The 20,010-nt window shown below is 36.7% G+C and overlaps 1 protein-coding gene across 2 annotated transcripts in view; it reads left to right on the forward strand.

The window, feature by feature from the left end:
• RALGPS2 (Ral GEF with PH domain and SH3 binding motif 2) overlaps nt 1-20,010 on the forward strand; it is a 187,337-nt gene that overhangs the window by 51,117 nt on the left and 116,210 nt on the right. For both annotated transcript variants that reach the window (XM_033200593.1, XM_033200592.1), the window contains exons 3-4: nt 4,464-4,568; nt 5,595-5,645. In XM_033200593.1, the coding sequence (XP_033056484.1) occupies nt 4,464-4,568; nt 5,595-5,645 (156 nt within the window). The remainder of the gene's footprint in view (nt 1-4,463; nt 4,569-5,594; nt 5,646-20,010) is intronic.

Genomic DNA, 20,010 nt, shown 5'->3' on the forward strand with positions numbered 1-20,010 from the left:
GGGATTATAGGCGTGAGCCACCGCGCCCAGCCAATGTGTTGTTAATTAACTTTGTTTTGCCCACCACAACCATTGTCTCATCATAGCAGAGAGAGTCCACTAGCAAGACAGAAGTTACAATCTTATATAATGTATTCACGGAAGTGACATCTCATCTCATTTTCCATATTCTGCTGATTAGAAATAAGTCACAGGTTCTGCCCATACTCAAGGGGAGAGGAGCACACAGGGGTGAGAATACCAAGAGATAGAGATCTTTAGCAGCTATCTTAGAGCCTGTCCACTGTGCTTTATCTCTGGGATCCAGTACTTTTCTCCTTATTTCTATTACTGTACTACCATCTTAGTTTGGTCATTTATTATTTCTTGTCTGGATTAGTGCCATGGCCTTATATTTGGTATTGCACTTAGATTTTCTGTTGTTTCTGGTCTTTCAACTGAAATTTAAGATTAGTATTCTTAAAATACAACTCTTAAACTTTATCTTTTCCCAAAACTGTCTGTGGTTCCTCATTGCCTACTAAATTCAAATGCTCACTCGGCCTTTTATTCAAGACTTTCTTCAAAATGGCCCCAGATTTTTGGATTTAACCCCTACTCATCCTCTACTTGAAACTTTACAGTCTAACGAGAGAATACTACATTTGCCGGTGTCTGTATAAACCATTACATTTTCCTTCTTCTATCATAACTGCCTATACCAATTTTTCTAGCTGGAATTTTTCTTCCCATTCTGTTGTGTCCCCTCCCCATCACTGCACGCACAAAACATTTTGTCTTTCAAACATATTTCAAATGCTATGCTTTTAATAAAGCTTTTCCTAATCCCTTAAACAGATGGGAGCTTTCCTATTTTTAAAACTGTCACTTAGAAAAATCTCTTTCTATAATTTTTTCCATAAATTTATACATAGCTTTTTTATGTTTACAACAATAGGATTATATTGATATATATGTTTGTAATATGTTTGTTTTCTTCATATATTTGTAACCGTATTTCTTGAATATGTTACGTATATGTATATATGTGTATATTTTTAACTATTCAGAAATACCTGTTCTAGTATCATAGGAAACAGAATACAAATATTTGTTAAATAAAATAGGTCATTCACTTGTACAAACAATTCTGTTGACTTTACTAAAAGTGAATTAATTACACCAGGCTTCAGAGTAGTATAAATAGCAGATGTAAGAATGAATTACTTAAATTACTTACCACCCTTTAAATTGTCCATTTATTGTGGCAAGAAAATAAAATTAAAATTTTGTATTTTTCCACCTTCTCTTAAAATACATATCTAGTAACATCAAAGTACAAACTTCTTATAGAAGTGATAAGCCTACAGAATGGGTAAAATACTTTATCTCGGTTGGCTGACTTATCCTTTCTCATTACCTTTTATATTTAACCTGTGTTTGAAGTTTCTGTTAGTAGGAGAATTACAGTAAACTTGTTTTCAGACATTTAGAAGTATCAGTAGTTTTTGAGTCATGCCTTGAATGAATTACTGCTATTCTCCTGGTGGACATTATTGCTTTGTGTCTTATCATTACCAATTTATTACTGGTATTAGGGAAGCACGTCAAAATGCACACTAGTAATTTTTTAAGCCTCTAATGGCATTAAGAAGGAAAAAAGAGAAGTGTTCATTCTTTTTGATAAGCAATAAAATTGTCATTATGATTTACTAAGTTGGCTGAGTTAAAAACTTGGAGAAAATTACTGATTTATGTTTATGATTCATGTGTTCACCTGACAGAATGCATCTAGTTATTTGGACAGCTATTGGATTAGTTTATACTGCTTAACTGATGTCTATTTGAATACTTAACATTATGAATAAAATTTTGTATTAGTTTTGGGACATAAAATAATATTGTTGACATACTATAAACTAGTCATAGTTACAGAGATTAAACACAAGAAATGAAACTCCATTTTATTTATGAGGTTTCTGCTTTATTGAGGTTTCTGCTTGGATTCATTCACTGGAATTCAGGTTTCTGCTTGGATTTGTAAAGAGCTTAGAGTTCATCACTCCTGTCCTCACAATTGGAAAAAAGCTAAACAAACTGAAAATCAATAACTCCTCTTAGCTGTATCAGAGAATTGCTATCACAGAGCACATTTAACAGTGATGCCCTGAAACCTGGAGAGATAGGCAAATGGAGAACCACAGCTTACAGGAGCAGAAGTCAGTGGAGCCACGTAAACCCTAATTGATGAACTGCTGGAGGCTGTGTGTGGACTAGCTTGAGAGTTAAAAACTCCTTGGGGGTCCAGTCTTGGGTTCTTCTCACCCTCTACTTTTCTGATTTTTATTATCTCTAAGATGCCTACAAGCTTCTCACAGTAAAGACAGAAAAAAATTCCCTCCTGCTTCTAGCAGGGGGAGGAAAGAAAGAGCCATTTTGAAATACACCCAGATAGAAAGTAACCATATTGAAACATGCCCAGAGCATTCTGTTCTCCACCTGCCCTCAAGGGAAACTACTTCACCAGAGCCTAACTCACTTGGGAGAGGAAAAAGCCTCAACTTCAAGCCCTTCCAGACTTCCTGTCTCACCTAAGCAGAGCCAGGGGGACAGAGAAGCGTTTGTGAAGTTCACAGTCTGGGGACACACTCAGTGAAAGACTAAAACCAAATAATAGGACTATAGGACACTCTCTCCCCAGCACCCCCTCAAATACACACACGTACCCTGCCTACCCCCACCACATCAGCAGGGCTTCTGTATAATACTAAGATTTCAGCTGAAAGAACTGCAAGGCTGAAACTAAGAAGGGATTTCTAGGGAAACCCAAAGACAACAGAGGATAAAAAAATAAGGATACTATAGGAAATTGAAGACTCAGACACCTATAACAATACCAAATTATAAGCACAGTATAATGCCTAGCATGATAAAAAATAAACCCTTAACAGTAGTAAAGACCTATTCAACCTGAGTTCCTATTACCCAATATACCATTTCTAGCTTTCAACAAAAAATTACAAGCCATGCTAAAAGGCAAGGAAAAAAACACAATTTGAAGAGATAAATCAAGCAACAGAACCACTCTCATATGGCAGAGATTTCGCATTATCAGACTGGGAGTTAAAATAACTGTCATTAATATGCCAAAGGCTCTAATGAAAAAAAGCGTATAACGTGCAAGAACAAATGGATAATATAGACAGGGATATTGAAACTATTAAGAATCGAAAAGAAATGCTAGAATTCAAAAGCACTGTGACAAAAATGAAGAATGCCTTTGGTGAGCTAACCAGTACCAGTAGACTGGTGACCAGTAGACAGCCAAGGAAAGAATCAGTGAGCTGGAAGACATGTCAGTAAAACTTCCCAAACTGAAATGCAAAGAGAAAATAGAATGGAAAAAAAAAAAAGGAATAGAATAGCCCAGGACTGTGGGACAGTGACGAAAGGTGTAGCATATGCACAATGGGAACACCAGAAGGACGAGACAAAGAAGCAGAAGAAATATTTGAAGTAATAATAGTTGAGAATTTTTCAAAGTTGATGACAGATCCCTTTCTTTGTAATGATCATGGCTCGATATTTAGCATTTAGCTGGTACTAAAAGAGAGGAAAAGCAAAAATGAGGCATAATGACAAGTGCTTAAAACTAATATATAATAGCTGGTAGGTTGATCTGTGTACTGTGCTAATTGAAACTTTGGTTAATTTTTTTGCTGTTATCTGTAGCCTCATATCCTACCACCATTTAAAAGAGCCTGATGTAAATATTCTCATATTGATGTTCCTCCGAATTTAGCCAACTGATACAGAATATATTATTATGTCATGGCACAGACGAAGTGGAAAATTTTTAACAGTAATAAGATTTTCAGGGCCAAATCCACTGTTCATTCTGCCTATAGCCACAGAATATTAAAACTTGAAACAGTAATTTTTAAGCAGGGAAAACTTAAATTTGTAATATAATAGGTAGAATAGTATTAATTGTACTATCACAGACAGATCACATAACTAAGAATGGATTATGTGTAACTCTGTAATTAACAAGATTCTGAATATTTTCTGATAACTTATGTTATAAAGCTAATTTGTCTTTTTCTTACTAAAAATTAGTTTTAAAAGTTTTAAATAGTTGTATAGCCTTCTCCCCTGACTTCCCTTTACCTTATTTGAGAATCATTGAACTAGTTAAAAATCATTTATTTCTATAGGAAATGATAGGTTGTCAGGATGAGGAAACTGACACACAAGAAAATAACTCATTCAAGAACCTAAAAATTGAAAGTCACAGTTTTAGATTTCAAGTTGTCTGACCCTTTATCTGGTACTCTAACAACTAAGCAGCATATTCTGCTCAGCTTTTCTGCAGCATTTGTTAACCTACTGTTTTGTTTTCTCAGTTTTTAAGGCCAATCTAGTTTCTGTCACTTGAATGTGAGACAGGATTAAAAAGGCTACATTTTCTTTCACTTTAACAGAAAAGTAGCAGCTCTGAATCCTTAAGTGACAAAGGTTCTGAGTTGAAGAAAAGCTTTGATGCTGTGGTATTCGATGTTCTTAAGGTTACACCAGAAGAATATGCGGTAAGCCTCCTACTTCTGCCTTCTCCAGTTTTGCACATAATTTACATGTTGGTGCTATTGAGTTAGAATTTGTAGGTCCAGCAAAAGAGATGGCTTTTAAAAAGCTGGATATGGGAATTATTGGGGAAGATGGTACAGCTGTGGAGCAAACAGAGGGATGAAGTGGAAAAAGTAAGAAAAGTTGTACTTTTTTTTTAAGGGCAGCTTTATAAGTTACACTTCAATTTGGTAAGTAGCAATATGTATTTACCATTATGGTAATTGCTTTCATCCCTCTATACCATTTCTCTAAGCCAACTGTATTTTATTGACATATCTAAGAAACATTTTTATGGTTTTTTTAATTAAAAAATTGAAAAATGAAATGTGAAGGTGTTGTTGGATGAAAGGTATCTAGAAAAACATTTGTTTCTTAATATAAATTTGTTTTCTCATTCTCCTTTAATTTGTTAACAGAATATATTGATTTCCTAATGTTAAACCATTCCTGCATTCCAGAGATAAACTGTGCTTGGTCATAGCATATTATTCCTTGACAGTGTTGAATTTTGTTTTATATCTGTAGCCATAAGTGGGATAGGTCCATAGCATATAAAGCTCTTAGATATAATGTTGGTTTTAGTGTAGTTTCATTTTTTTTTTTAAGTTAGGAAGAAAACCTTTTTAGTAGTATCTGATTTTATACCACTGTTTGAGGAGCTGTAATGTAATCATCATAACAAGAACACTGCTACATGAACTTATCTGGTTTTTATTTTTTGATTATAATTTAATGTGACTGTCCAAATTTTTAAAATTATTTTTATTTTTTAACTTTACACAATTTATCTTCCAAGAAAATACAAATAGGTATGAGATTAGAAATAATTCTATTTAATGGTACAGGGACTAAATTTTATTTCCCATAAGCCCTTATAAAATTGAGTATTTGGTAATATTTTAGTATAGAATATAATTTTAATTTAGGTTACATGTTATTGTATTGGATTCCAAAGAAGAAATTATCATTTTTACTTTATATTTCAGGGTCAGATAACATTAATGGATGTTCCAGTATTTAAAGCTATTCAGCCAGATGTAAGTAGTTTTGAGAATGTTCCTTTTAAATATAGAAAACAATCAATCTCAAATTAAGGTGTATTAGAAATGTCAAATTATACTTCATATTAATTTTAAAAAGTTTAAAGCTTGTGTTGTAATCTACATACTATTTGGGCCTCAGAAACCCATGTAGCATTCATAGCAGTACATTATTGAGTCATAGATGGGCCTATACTTGACCCTTGAACAAAGTGGAGGTTGGGAGCACTGACCCTTGCTCAGTGAAAACTCTTTCTATAACTTGATCCCCACAAACTTAATTTCAAATAGCCTGCTGTTGACCAAAAGCCTTACTGGTAACATAAACAATCAACTAATGCATATTTTCTATGTTATATGTATTAATTACTCAGTTCTTACAATGAACTAGAGAGAAAATGTTACTAAGAAAATCATAAGGAAGAGAGAATGTATTCACTATTCATTAAGTGGAAACGGATCATCATAAAAGTCTTTGTCCTCATTATCCTCACATCAAGTAGGCTGAGGAGGAAGAGAGATTTGTTCTGCTATCTCAGGGGTGGTAGAGGTGGAAGAAAATACGTGTATAAGTAGACCCATGTGTTGTTTACAGGTCAGCTATATTTGAATCATTTTGATTGATTTGGCTTCATTACTTACTAGAGGAAATAGACTTAGGGAAGCTGAATGATTTACCTATTGCTTTGAAGCTTTTTAATGGGAAGTTGGAAATTTGAAACTGGGTTTCACCACTAACTCTAGTAATCTTTTCCCTTATATCTTTATTTTATGACTTAATAATATGACTGGCCGGGCGCGGTGGCTCAAGCCTGTAATCCCAGCACTTTGGGAGGCCGAGACGGGCGGATCACGAGGTCAGGAGATCGAGACCATCCTGGCTAACACGGTGAAACCCCGTCTCTACTAAAAAAATACAAAAAATTAGCCGGGCGAGATGGCGGGCGCCTGTAGTCCCAGCTACTCGGGAGGCTGAGGCAGGAGAATGGCGTAAACCCGGGAGGCGGAGCTTGCAGTGAGCTGAGATCCGGCCACTGCACTCCAGCCTGGGCGACAGAGCGAGACTCCGTCTCAAAAAAAAAAAAAAAAATAATAATAATAATAATAATAATATGACTGCATTGACATTTTGGAGAGAAGAGAAAGGATCAAGAAACACATCATTTGTTTCTAATGAAAACAAGGGACTGGCATTATGTCCACTATAAGCATTGGGTGGGGCGTGTGTGTATAGTGTTCCTATCATTTTCACATCCTGAGTATGATGGTATCTGTTTTACTGATGAGGAAACAGTGATCATTGTCTTTGGTACACAACAAGTGGTGGCACTGGGTTTCAGACTCTCAAATCTGATTTTTTTTTTTAACCTCTTATCTAGTATTTCAATGTGAATTTGTATTCCAAACAAAGTCATTGATAATCCTGAAATTCAATACTATAAAATAGATACATTTTTAGTTCTTTTGGTAACAAAATATAGTGTATTCATTGTGATATATACAAGTCTGTAGTAGCCCTGAACACTGTAATGACTATGAGTTTCCATTTGTGTCTTACATGATTTAGATAGTATTAGTCCTGTGATTTTCAAGTAAGTTACTTACTGTCTTAGTATCTCAAGTTTGGTACCTATAAATGAAGGGGTAGGCCTCAATGATCTGTTAGTTCCCATCATTTCCACAATTCTGTGTTTTCCTAACTTTTCCCCCATACCACAGAGGGCTTTCTAAATAGAACTATTGGATTAGCAATAGAAGAACAATATATTCTATAAATAAAGCACAAATAGAAAATGACTTTTGTATTTAAATGGCAAAAAAAAACCCAGAAATATTTATTTCTTCACCTCCCTGAAAAACAATCAAAAAAATGAAATTGTTTATACAAATTGTATTTTGACCTAAAATTCACATGTCTTCTCCTTAGGTGTATTTTTTTCCTTTTGAATGAACTGCAACAGTTGTATTGCTGCTTTATATGAGATCAGTGATATCTAGTAGAAATATAGTATAACCCATTTATATAACTTTGTTTTCTGGTAGCCACGTTATAAGGTAAAAAGATGAAATTGATTTTAATGATTTTATGTAACCTACATTAAAAAAAAAAAGAAAATGTTATCGTTTCAACTTGTGATCAGTGTAAAAAATTATTGAGATATCTTACATTCTTTTTTCTCCACTAAGCTTTCAAATCCAACATATACAACAATTAGTACATCTTTATTTGGAGTAGCCATTGGTGGCTAGGAGCTTGGATATTGAAGATCCAGATAATACTACTTGAAGACATAGACTTCACGTCTATGGGAATTTTTTATTCCCTTGCGGCATCTGATAGTACTTTGTGAAACTTAGAAATAAACCTTAAAATTCCCTTGACCTTCACTCCTTTTATTTTATCCCATTGATTTTTTTTTTAGCTTCCTAAGTATCTTATCTATCCAGTCTGTCTCTACTCCCAACACCCCAAAGTGAAATATCATCTTCTCTCAAGTGAGTTATTGCAGTGACCTGTTACTTGATCTACCTGCATTTACTTTGACCCCTCAAAATGCTTTTTTATCCAGTAGCCATGGTAATCTTTTCAGCATCTGTTGAATCTGTTCATGTGATCGCTCTGCTTAAAACATTTCTTTGGCTTCCTGTTGCTCTGAGGATAAAGAACCATCTTAATATGGTTTACAGATCTCTTCACAGTTTTACCTTTTTCTACCTTCTGCAACCCCATCTTGCATCTTTCCTATCTCTTTCTGGTCTAAGGTATACCAGCCTTCCTTTAGCCCCTCTCACTGCTGAACCTGTGCACATCCTAATTAACTCCTACTCATCTGTCAGTTCTCAGCTCTAGTTTGACTTTCTCGGGTAAGCTTTCTGTCTTTCTACAGGGTCACCTAGCACTCTGCTTTTTCACTGGACTTGTCAATTGCAGTTTTACATTTGTGTTGTGATTCAACAAATATTTACTGGATGCCTATTGTATGCCTGTTATATTCTATTGTAAAAATCTAGTTTAGTTTAGAAGGTATAGTAGTAAGCAAACACTAAAATTCCTGCCCTCATGGATCTGATATTTGAGTGAGGTTAGCTATACAGTGTCATGAAAAACGTAAAGCAGAGAGAAGAGAATAGGAAGTGTGAGGGTAGTGGGAGTTGCAACTTTAGATAGGATGATCAGGAGGACCTTACTGAGAAGATGACATCTGCGTTAAGACCTAAAGGAGGTGAGTGAGAGAGCAAGCCATATGGGTGTTTGGGGAAATAGTATTCCAGGCAAAGGGAAAGCCAGGGCAAAGGCCAGTGAGCTACAGTGAGTAAGCAAGGGAGGGAGTGTATTACAAGATGAGAGGTAGGGTGAGGGCTAGATGGTGTAGGGCCCTGAACACCATTGTGAAAAAAATGGGAAGCCATTAGAGCGTTGTGAGCTGATAGTGACATTTTCTGCGTTAAGTTTTAAGTCACTCTTTTTTTTCTTTTCTTTCCTTTTTATTTTTGACAATCTTGCTCTGTCACCCAGGCTGGAGTGCGGTGGTGTGCAGCTTACTGCACCCTCCGCCTCCCGGGTTCAAGTGATTATCCTACCTCAGCCTCCCTAGTAGCTGGGACTCCAGGTGCGTGCCACCACGCCCAGCTAATTTTTGTATTTTTAGTAGAGACGGGGTTTCACCATGTTGGCCAGACTGGTCTCAAACTTCTGGCCTCAAGTGATCCACCCGCGTTGGCCTCCCCAAATGCTGGGATTACAGGTGTGAGCCACTGCGCCCCGCCTTAAGTAGCTCTTTTGGACTGCTGACTAGGGTATGTGGCAAAGTGAGCATAGGGGAAGAAGAGGTAGTACCAAGGGCTGAATCAGGGAGACCACGTGAGAGATGAAGGTGGCTTAGATCAGGGTGGGAATGGAAGAGATAAATGAGAAGTTGCCAGACATTGTATGTGAAATGAGTCTAGGATGACACCAGGGTTTTTGGCCTGAAACCAGATGCATGTAGTTGATATTCTCTGGAATAAAAAATTATTCTTGTTGTCCTATACAACTCCTGGGGCTGCTATTCATATAAAATATAATCTACAATGCACCCTTGTGGAGAAAGGCTAGAGGAACAGATTTTGAGGCAAGAGCAGGAGTTTGGCTTTGGACATACTTACTTTAACATGCCTGTTAGACAGCCAAGGAGAATGTTGAGTTAGGGAATGTATACTGGCATATATTTCCAGTCCAGTCTAGAAATACAAGTTTGGGAGATGTCAATGTAGAGGTGGTATTTAAAAGTGTGGGTGAGATTATCAAGAGAGTGAATACAGATGCTTGATTTGCTTGCCTCTCCACTAGATTTTGAGCTACATGAGGGCAGAGACGGACAATTTTGGCTTACTGTTTTGTCTGACCGGCACGTAGTGGAAGCTCAATATTTAGAATGAGAGGATGAACATAGTATTTAGTAAATGTCTGCCCAATGAGAGAGTGTTTTTAAAAATTGACAGCAGTAACTATTGGAAGAAATGATGTAGCACCAAAATACTTTTAGTTTTTTTATTTTGGAGACAGAGTCTGGCTCTGTTCCCCAGGTTGTAGTGCAGTGGCGCAATGACAGCTCACTGCATCCAGGACCTCCCAGGCCCAAACGATCATCCCACCTCAGCCTCCCAAGTAGCTGGGACCATACACATGTGCCACCATGCCTGGCTAATTTTTTATTTAATTTTTTTAGAGACAGGGTCTCGTTATGCTGCCCAGGCTGGTCTCAAACTCCAAGGCTCAAGTGATCTCCTGCCTTGGCCTCCCAAAGTGCTGGGATTACAGGTGTGAGCCACTGTGCCCAGCCGAAATATTCTTAATGTATTAGTCTCATGTGAACACTAGGAGTGTATTAAATCTGGCCAGTATAAAAAAGCCTTTGTTATCTGGCAGAAAAATGTTTTTGAAATTTAGTATGATATATTAAAGACATATAACAAAGCATAATAAATAATAAGGTAAATTCCTATGTACCTAACCAGTACTAATAAAGGCCTTCTACATTCTCCCACCAAGGTAACCACCATCCAGTATTGGTCTATATCATTCCTGTCTATTTAGTTATATTTTTTCTTTAAGTATAGGTATCCCTTAACACATGCTATTGCAGTTTTAAATGTTTTATGTAGATGGTATTCTATTGTTTTGGTCTTTTTAGCATGCTTTTGATGTTCAACATTGTTGATTAGCATCTATGTTGATATATACACTTCAGTGCATTAATCACTGGATTATAGAGCATCTTTAAATTTATCAACTACTGCTAATTTGTTTCCCAAAATGATTGTACAGATACCGTTTATTATGTCAAAACTCTTGCTACTGATAAGTTAAAAATAGATTGTTTAACCCATGATGTCAGCCAGTTTAGTGTATTAATCTTTATTAACATAAAATGATGAAAATGGTGTCTGTCTCTTTATATAGTATACATTAGAATATTACCTTCACTGGAGGATAAGGGAATTCTTATTGTTAAATCAAAATTAAACCTCAGCTATTATGCAAAGATAGTGGTTATAACTGAGTCTATAACTAGTAAATTAATTTTATGTTTCTGTCCATTATATCAATATTGAAGTCTCTACTTCATGTGTAATTGTATATAAATTTTTATTAAAACTATACATACACTTTTTAAAACCGTTTACAAGATCTTCAGTGTATTTTGTTTTTGTTTTTGTTTTTTGAGACAGAGTCTCACTGTGTTGCCCAGGTGGGATTGCAGTGGCATGATTACGGCCCACTGCATCCTTGATCTCCTGGGCTCAAGCGGTTTTCCCACCTCAGCCTGCCAAGTAACTAAGACTATAGGCATGCACCACCACACCTGCCTAATTTTTTCTTTTTCTTTTTTCTTTTTTTTTGGGAGCGGGGTAGAGACAAGGTCTTACTACATTGCCCAGGCTAGTCTCGAATGCCTGGGCTCAAGCAGTTCCCCCGCCACGACTTCCCAAAGTGCTAGGATTACCAGTGTGAACCAGCACACCAGGCTGAAAACTATTTAAATCAATGCTCATTTTTATGTGTTTCCACATGGAACATTATTTTAGGTGATGGTTTATTTTTATTAAAATATGAAGTAAATTTCAATTTTGAAGAATATAGATACTGAATCCAACTATGTGGTATAGTGATTTTAGTTGCAGATTGGTGATTGAACCTCGCAAGTCTCAGCTTTCTATAATGTAGGCAATTTCTGAGTTACGTATAATATATATCTCCCACTCCTGATTTAATTTCCTAAGCAGGACCTGGTAATTCTTACTAGTTTATGGAATTCTGCATTTTCAACTCTTGCGTGTCAAGCAGAATTTAGCTAAACGTGTTCTACCTATACTTGTTCTTGACTTGGAGGAAGAAACTATAGGGCAACTGTAAGAAATACAGTTGTTTGCTCAGAAATAAATCTGCTCACCTGCAGTGTCTGTTGTACTATATATTCAGAATTGCTCAGGGGAATAAAAGAAAAATTCCAAGTCTTTTATTTCACTGTAAAAACTGTCTTATTTCTGAAATGTTAAAAATTATTTTTCTTTGTACAAAGATTGTCCTTAGTCTTTGGTAAAATACTGGATAAGTAAAATCACATCTTTAAAAGCAGATCTGAAGCAAACGTAATGCTAAACCTGGTTTTTCTCCAATTCTGTAACACACTTGAAATTACCTCAGATTGAAGAACAAGAAAACAGGTTTTGGTACTTTATTTTTTAGTTTTTTGTGTAATGATAGAGAAGAAAGGCAAAATATGTTTACCAAGGAAAAGAATTTATCATTAAACTTTACCAGTCATTTAAAAAACTACTTAGTAGGAATCAGATTACATAGAAAAAAATGTTCACTCACATTTTGTTATGTTTTTTAAGGTTCTCTGAGTGCTCTGAACCATCCATTTTTAATACAAGTGAGAAACCTAAAATTCAACTTTTCCACTTCTTTCTCTATCCTTCTTCTCCTGTTCTCCAGTATCTCCCATTAACATTACCTCCTAAATTTTCTCCCCTTCTTTTCTCCTGTCAACTCTGAAGATTGTTTATTGAAAGAATAAAATGATATTACAAGGCTGCAGCTCATTGGCTCTAGAAATAGGAGTATTCTTGGCCGGGCGCGGTGGCTCAAGCCTGTAATCCCAGCACTTTGGGAGGCCGAGACGGGCGGATCACGAGGTCAGGAGATCCAGACCATTCTGGCTAACACGGTGAAACCCCGTCTCTACTAAAAAAAAAAAAAAAGAAAAAAAAAAAGAAAAATACAAAAAACTCGCCGGGCGAGGTGGCGGGCGCCTGTAGTCCCAGCTACTCGGGAGGCTGAGGCAGGAGAATGGCGTAAACCCGGGAGGCGGAGCTTGCAGTGAGCTGAGATCCGGCCACTGCACTCCAGCCCGGGCGACAGAGCCAGACATCGTCTCAAAAAAAAAAAAAAAAAAAGAAATAGGGGTATTCTTTAGTGTCTGTCTGTGGTTGTTGGGACTGAGATTGGTCTCAGCTCAGTCAGTTATATATATGATGACAGCTCCTTCTCCACCCCGGCCTCAATACTGTGCCCTGGTGTTTCCATGCTGGTGCTACAGAAATCCTAAAACATTCCATTTGCCCACTGGCCCAAGGAGCATTGATCAAATTTGGATACTTCTATGTATACTGATCTCTTTCACACAAAACCTTGGTTTTTACTGTTCCTCCTTCCTCTCGATATGTAGTCTCTTAGTGGTGGGGAGAAAATACAGTAACACGGTTGTGATTGTAAACTGTAATTATAGTGATTATAAAGAAGGGGAATCCCAGCACTTTGGGAGGCCGAGACGGGCAGATCACGAGGTCAGGAGATCGAGACCATCCTGGCTAACACGGTGAAACCCCGTCTCTACTAAAAAAATACAAAAAAATTAGCCGGGCGAGATGGCGGGCGCCTGTAGTCCCAGCTACTCGGGAGGCTGAGGCGAGAGAATGGCGTAAACCCGGGAGGCGGAGCTTGCAGTGAGCTGAGATCCGGCCACTGCACTCCAGCCTGGGCGACAGAGCGAGACTCCGTCTCAACAAAAAAAAAAAAAAAAAGAAGGGGAAAAGTTCCATCATCTCCATTCAACCACTGTTATTATACCCTTGCAACTCTTACTTTCACACAGTTGCTCTCTCACTTTCCTTCTTTTCTTTTTTAGTTTAAAGCAGTTCTGAAGACAAATTGCCATATATTTTGCTGCTGCCCCTCCCCCTTTTTCAAATCAGTGTCCAACACGCAGCTCTCTGAATGGGTGCTCAATAAATCCTTAATTACTTAATTTCACTTATTTTAAAATTTATTTAAAAGCCCTTTAAATTACAGAAGATAGTTTTTTAGTGGCCAAACCATAAGAGCAAGGAGCCAGAAGACTTGTATTTTTGTTTCAGCTTTGCCATTTATAAATTGTGCTGCTAATACAATCTAGTATCTTGAAATTTTAAAAAAATCTAAATAAAGGGTATTTAGACTGGTTGATCTTTAAAATACTTTATAGATCTTTGAGAAATTCCTGGAAGTGAGTAATTTCAGAGTTCAGCTGCAGTTAATAGTTGTAAGGCTTTAATAAATAAGAATGTCAATAAAAACTACAGAAGTGTTTTTTTTGTTTGTTTTTGTTTTTGTTTTTAAAGAGATAGGGTCTCACAATATTGCCCAGACTGGTCTTGAGCTCCTGGGCTCAAGTGATCCTCCCAAAGTGATGATATTACAGGCGTCAGCCACCATGCCCAGCCCAGGAGTCTTAATAGGTGATAAAGATTGGGGGGCTGTCACAAGTCAAGCACGTACAGATTGGGTTTGTCATCCCCTTTCAAGAATATAAATTCCATATGGGCAGGAATCTTTGACTATTCCATTCACTGGTATCTCTAGTGCCTTAGAATAATACCTTCTCACCTGTTTACTATTAAGAGATTGATAGATGACCATTTCGAAACTTCATACTATATAGCCTGTAGGCATATGATCTTCCATTGTTTATCATTTTGGAGTCATTTTTACAAAAGTCTGTTACCCACCCAATGTGACATTTATAAAATAACATCCTTTCTACAGAAACAGGTTTGTTCTTCCCATAATTTAGACTGTGTTTTCAGGTTTCTTCCCTAGTATGAATTTTCCAGTGCTGAGTAGGGCAGAAGTTTTGCCAAAGGATTCTGTAGTTTCATTAATTTCTAGTATGATATCTGGTATTCAGTCAAAGTTTAGCACTTACTAAAGTTTTTCCACGTTTCTTATATACATAATTCTCCTCAATATGGTTTCTCTTTTGATCATGAAGGTTTATTTTCTTTTCCCTTCCCTTTCTCTTTTCCTTTCTTTTTCCCTTTTCTTTTTTTTTGAGACACGATCTCACACTGTCACCCAGCCTGGGGAGCAGTGACGTGATCTCGGTTCACTGCATCCTCTGCCTCCTGGGTTCAGGTGATTCTCATGCTTCAGCCTCCAGAGTAGCTGGGACTACAGGCACATGCCACCATACCCCAGCTAATTTTTTTATTTTTTGGTAGAGACAGGGTTTCACCATGTTGGTCAGATTGGTCTCAAACTCCTCACCTAAAGTAATCTGCCTTGGCCTCCCAAAGTGCTGGGATTGCAGGTGTGAGCCACCACACCTAGCTTAGATCATGAAACTTTGTTTTCTTTTAGAAGGCTCTTACACATTTATTTATAGGGCTTCTCTCCAGTGTGAGTTCTTTCATGTTGCAGAAGCATGGACTGTATTCTGAAGGTTTTTCCATGTTATTACATTTATAGGATTTTTGTTTTATATTTTTGTCTGTTATAAATTCTCTGATGTTCTATAAAGCTTGTATTTCTTCAGAAGGCATTGCTACATTGATTACACTAATAGGGTTTCTCTTCAGAATGAACTCTCTTTACTAAGCACAGGGTAAGTTATGACAAAAAGGTTGTTTGCAGTCTGGTTTTCTTTCCAGTGGCAATTCTCTGGTGCTTTTAGTAAGTATTAAGTAGGGGATCAACTGTGCTTGAAATTTGTGCTGTAGTTATTACATTAGGTAATGTTTGCCTCTTTTATGAGGGTATCAAGTATTCATAAGGTGACAGGCTGTACCTGAAAGTCTGACATACAGAGCATTCAAAGAAGAAAGTTTTAGGCTGAGCGTGGTGGCTCACGCCTGTAATCTCAGCACATTGGAAGGCAGAAACAGGTGGATCACTTGAGACTAGGAGTTCAAGACCAGCCTGGCCAACATGGAAAAACCCCATCTCTACTAAAAATACAAAACTTAGCCAGGCATGGTGGTGCATGCCTGTAATTCCAGCTACTCAGGTGACTGACGCACAAGAATCGCTTGAACCAGGAAGGTAGAGGTTGCAGTGAGCTGAGGTTGTGCCATTGCACTCCACCCTGGGTGATGGAGTGAGACTCTGTCTCAAAAACAAAACAAAACAAAAAAAAAGTTTTATACTTTATTTATTCTCACAGATTATTACATTAAGTCAGTCATTTAGATTATATCAACAAACAGACATTAAATACAAAGAATAATAAGTCCCTCTATATAACTGGGATCACTAGGGATCAAGGAAGAATGTTGGTTAAATGAGGGAAAGAACATAATAGATAATTCTGAATCTTATTAATTAAAATATTTCTTGGTGTTTTTTTGTTTGTTTGTTTGTTTGTTTTTTGAGACAGTCTTACTCTGCCGCCCAGACTGGAGTGCGGTGGTGCGATCTTGGCTCACTGCAACCTCTGCCTCCCGGGTTCAAGTGATTCTCATGCCTCAGCCTCCTGAGTAGCGGGGATTACAGGCATACACCACCACACCTGGCTAATTTTTGTATTTTTAGTAGAGACAGGGTTTCACCATGTTGGCCAGGCTTGTCTCGAATACCTGACCTAAGGTGATCCACCCACCTCAGCCTCCCAAAGTGCTGGATTACAAGTGTAGCCCCCACACCTGGCTGGTATCTTATTAAAATATTTCTGAAAAATTTAACATTTGAGATATTTCTGACAGTATATATAAAAAGCTTCTCTGTGCAAACCTTTTAGTGTATGTCAAGATAATATAATCTTGGAACATCCAAAGTTGCAGCATCAGAAATATCATAATTCTATCCTTGTTTCAATGAAAATTAATCATTTGCTTTAAAATTAAAATATAAACAATTCATAAATAAAGTGAGAGATTTGAAGAAAGCAAAGAAGACTTGTAGACTTGAAATTGTTCTGCGATATAGACCAGAATAAACTAATTGCTCTGTTAAAAGCAAGTTGCAGCTGTTTTGTCAGTTTATATTACTGCTATTCATCACTATGAACTTCTTTAATATATAGTAAGGTAAGGCTTAGATTAGGATTAAGGAAGGTAGAGAAGAAAACTGTTTGGTAGTGTAGGTGTATATGACATCACTGATAGTAAAAGAAAGCTCCTGCCTGTGTCTGTGATCTCATTATGTGGGCAGCTTTAACATATTGGGAGGAAGGAAGAGAAAAGAGGATGTGAGTACATTAGAAAATAGAAGAGATTTTTTTTTATATCTTAATACCTCAGAGTTAGTTTTAAAGTTTATTTTGTGGGTTAAGGTATAGGAATAGTAGTGAGCACTTCATGTGTGACTGAGACTTCTTTGTAGATAACCATATTACGCAGAATGCTAATGGATATACCGTATTTCTCTAAAGCTGTCCTCTTTTGAGCACAGAGATGTCTCTGCAATAATTATCCTCTCTTTGTTAGGATCTCCCAGCCCGATTGCCCTCCCTGCCTCCAGTCATTTACAGATTCCATCGCTTTTTCTTTTCTTTCCTCAATCTCTATCTACATGCTAGTCTATATTGGCCTTTTCTCTCTTCTATCTGTAGGTATCCCTACAACATCACCCTTAGAACATTCCTTTTAAGAGTATTGGAACCTACAAGATGAAATTTAGATCAAGAATTTCTTTGCAGAACAAACCTACAAGATTTAAGGAAGCTGTGACTCCTGTGAATTCAGTAATTCTTTCATAGGGTAGGTGGTCATCAGTTGTGGGATTTTGCCCTCCCTGTGCTTCCAAAATAAATACAAGTGACAGTTTGGCTTAGTAGTTTCATAGTTTAAAATTAATCAATGAATATTCTTTCAAATACACTTTTAATGATTGTTAAGAAATTGCCTTTATATATGATTTACTATTGGAAGATTTGTCTTTACTACATGATTTTAAAATTGCAATTTAAATCCATTGGAACAAATTTTAAGGGGTGTCAGGGCTGCTAAATTTCATTTAGCCTTTGCTAAAATGGAGGCTTATTTACATAGTATACACAAAATAGTTTTATTCCAAAGTCAGACCCTTGAAAAAAGCATTCTTTGAGTTGCTGAGTTTACTTCAACCTTTTGATGTTCATAGGAGATAGTTTGGTATAGACTAACTCTTGACCAGGCTGAACTGTCAATATACAAGATGGCACCTGTGATGTAATTTATTTCCTGAATTGTATTCTAGCGTGACTTGGAGGAAGATCTTAGAATCTGAAACGGAAAGAGATAAAGACAAAGGGAAAAGCAATTTTTTTTTTTAATCACAGATAAATTTAGCAGCTCTTGAGAGGTAGAGGTGGGGCAGGGCAAAATTCCTTTAATGCCAGGTAACCATAAATTATGTTAAAGTTTAAGAAGAAAGTAGTGGGTTAGTTCTTGGAGTCCCAGTGTAATTTTAGCTTCATAATTCATTGTGTAGTTTTGTTTTTATTGCCATTTTTTAACTTTTTATTTTGAGATAATAGATTTACAAGAATTTGCAACAAAATAGTACAGAGATAATTAGAGGCTCATAGGAAGTTACAAAAATAGTCCAGAAAAGTCCCATTTACTTACTCTTCATTCAGTTTTCCTCAGCAGTTACATCTTACATAACTATAGTATAATATCAAAACCAGGAAATTGATATTTTTACAATACATGTCTGTATAATTCTGTGATTTTTGTCATACATGTAGATTTGTCTAACCACTACCTCAGTCAAGATACAGAACTATTGCATCACCACAAATATCTCTCCCTGTGCTACCTCTTTATAGTCACACCCATCCCATTACTCCTCCCCTACTCCTCACCACCCTTAACCCTGGCAGCCACAAATCTGTTCTTCATCTTGTTGAACTGTGAGAATCCACTCATACACAGATTTTTTTCAATAAATATTTTGGAAATTTTGTCTTGAAGATTTGCAGCAATTTGTAAAAAAACTTACCACATAGCTTAGAAATATCAAAAAATTAACAAAAAGGGATGGCATGACTGTGTAAAATACATGTAGATACTAGTCTGTTTTATCTTTTACTACCATAAAATATATCCAAATGAATTAAGAAAAGTGAATATTTATCAAGACTTACGCACACAAAGACCTTGTGTTCTGCCATATGTGATCAAGAGAAATATTAACAAACATAAAGATGCAGTATTAAATCATAACTGCATAAAATTAACTGTAGTCCATACAGTTCTGGTGTAGTAGTTTTGTAACCACCTCATGTTGCTGTTACAGTGAGCTCAAGTGTTGAGTGTATCTACTGAAAATGATGATGCTAATCATCTCTACACGAGCAGTTCCTCTCTCCAATAAATTGCATTATCACAGTAAAATGTGATCTCTCACTGTATTTAGTGTAATGTCCTAAACCTTGGATAATACCATGAGACCCATAAGAAGTACCATTAATGATGCTGGAAGTGCTTCTAAGAAGCAGAGACAAGTTACGACATTACAAGAATGAGTTGAATTGCTTGGTATGTACCATAGATTGAGGTCTGCAGCTGCAGTTGTCTGCCATTTCAAGATAAATGAATCCAATGTAAGGACCATTGTTTAAAAAAAAAAAACACAAAAAGGAAATTTGTGAAGTCATCACTTTTCATACACCAGCAGGTATGGAAATCCCACACTTTTTGTGAAATATTGTGTCTTTTATCTTGTATTGAAAATGCAACTTTTTAAATGGGTCCAGGATTGCTATAAGAAAGTATACCCATAGACTCGAATATGATTCAAGAAAAAGCAAAGTCATTATATGACAACTTAAAAGGAAGGTGAAGGATCTAAAGCTGGAGAATTTAATGCCAGCAAAGGATAGTTTGATAATTTTAGAAAGAAGTTTTGCTTAAAAAATGTCAACATAACAGGAGAAGCAGCTTCTGCCTACCAAGCAGCAGCAGACAGGCTCCCAGACACCATTGAGAAAATCGTTGAGGAGAATGAGTATCTGCTTCAACAAGTTTTTGTTGTTGTTGTTGTTTTGAGATGGAGTCTTGCTCTGTTGCTCAAGCTGGAGTGCAGTGGCGCAATCTCTGCTCCCTGCAACCTCTACCTCCTGGGTTCAAGTGATTC

Source organism: Trachypithecus francoisi, unplaced genomic scaffold, assembly GCF_009764315.1.
Source record: "Trachypithecus francoisi isolate TF-2019V2 unplaced genomic scaffold, Tfra_2.0 Lachesis_group5, whole genome shotgun sequence".
Taxonomy (NCBI): domain Eukaryota; kingdom Metazoa; phylum Chordata; class Mammalia; order Primates; family Cercopithecidae; genus Trachypithecus; species Trachypithecus francoisi.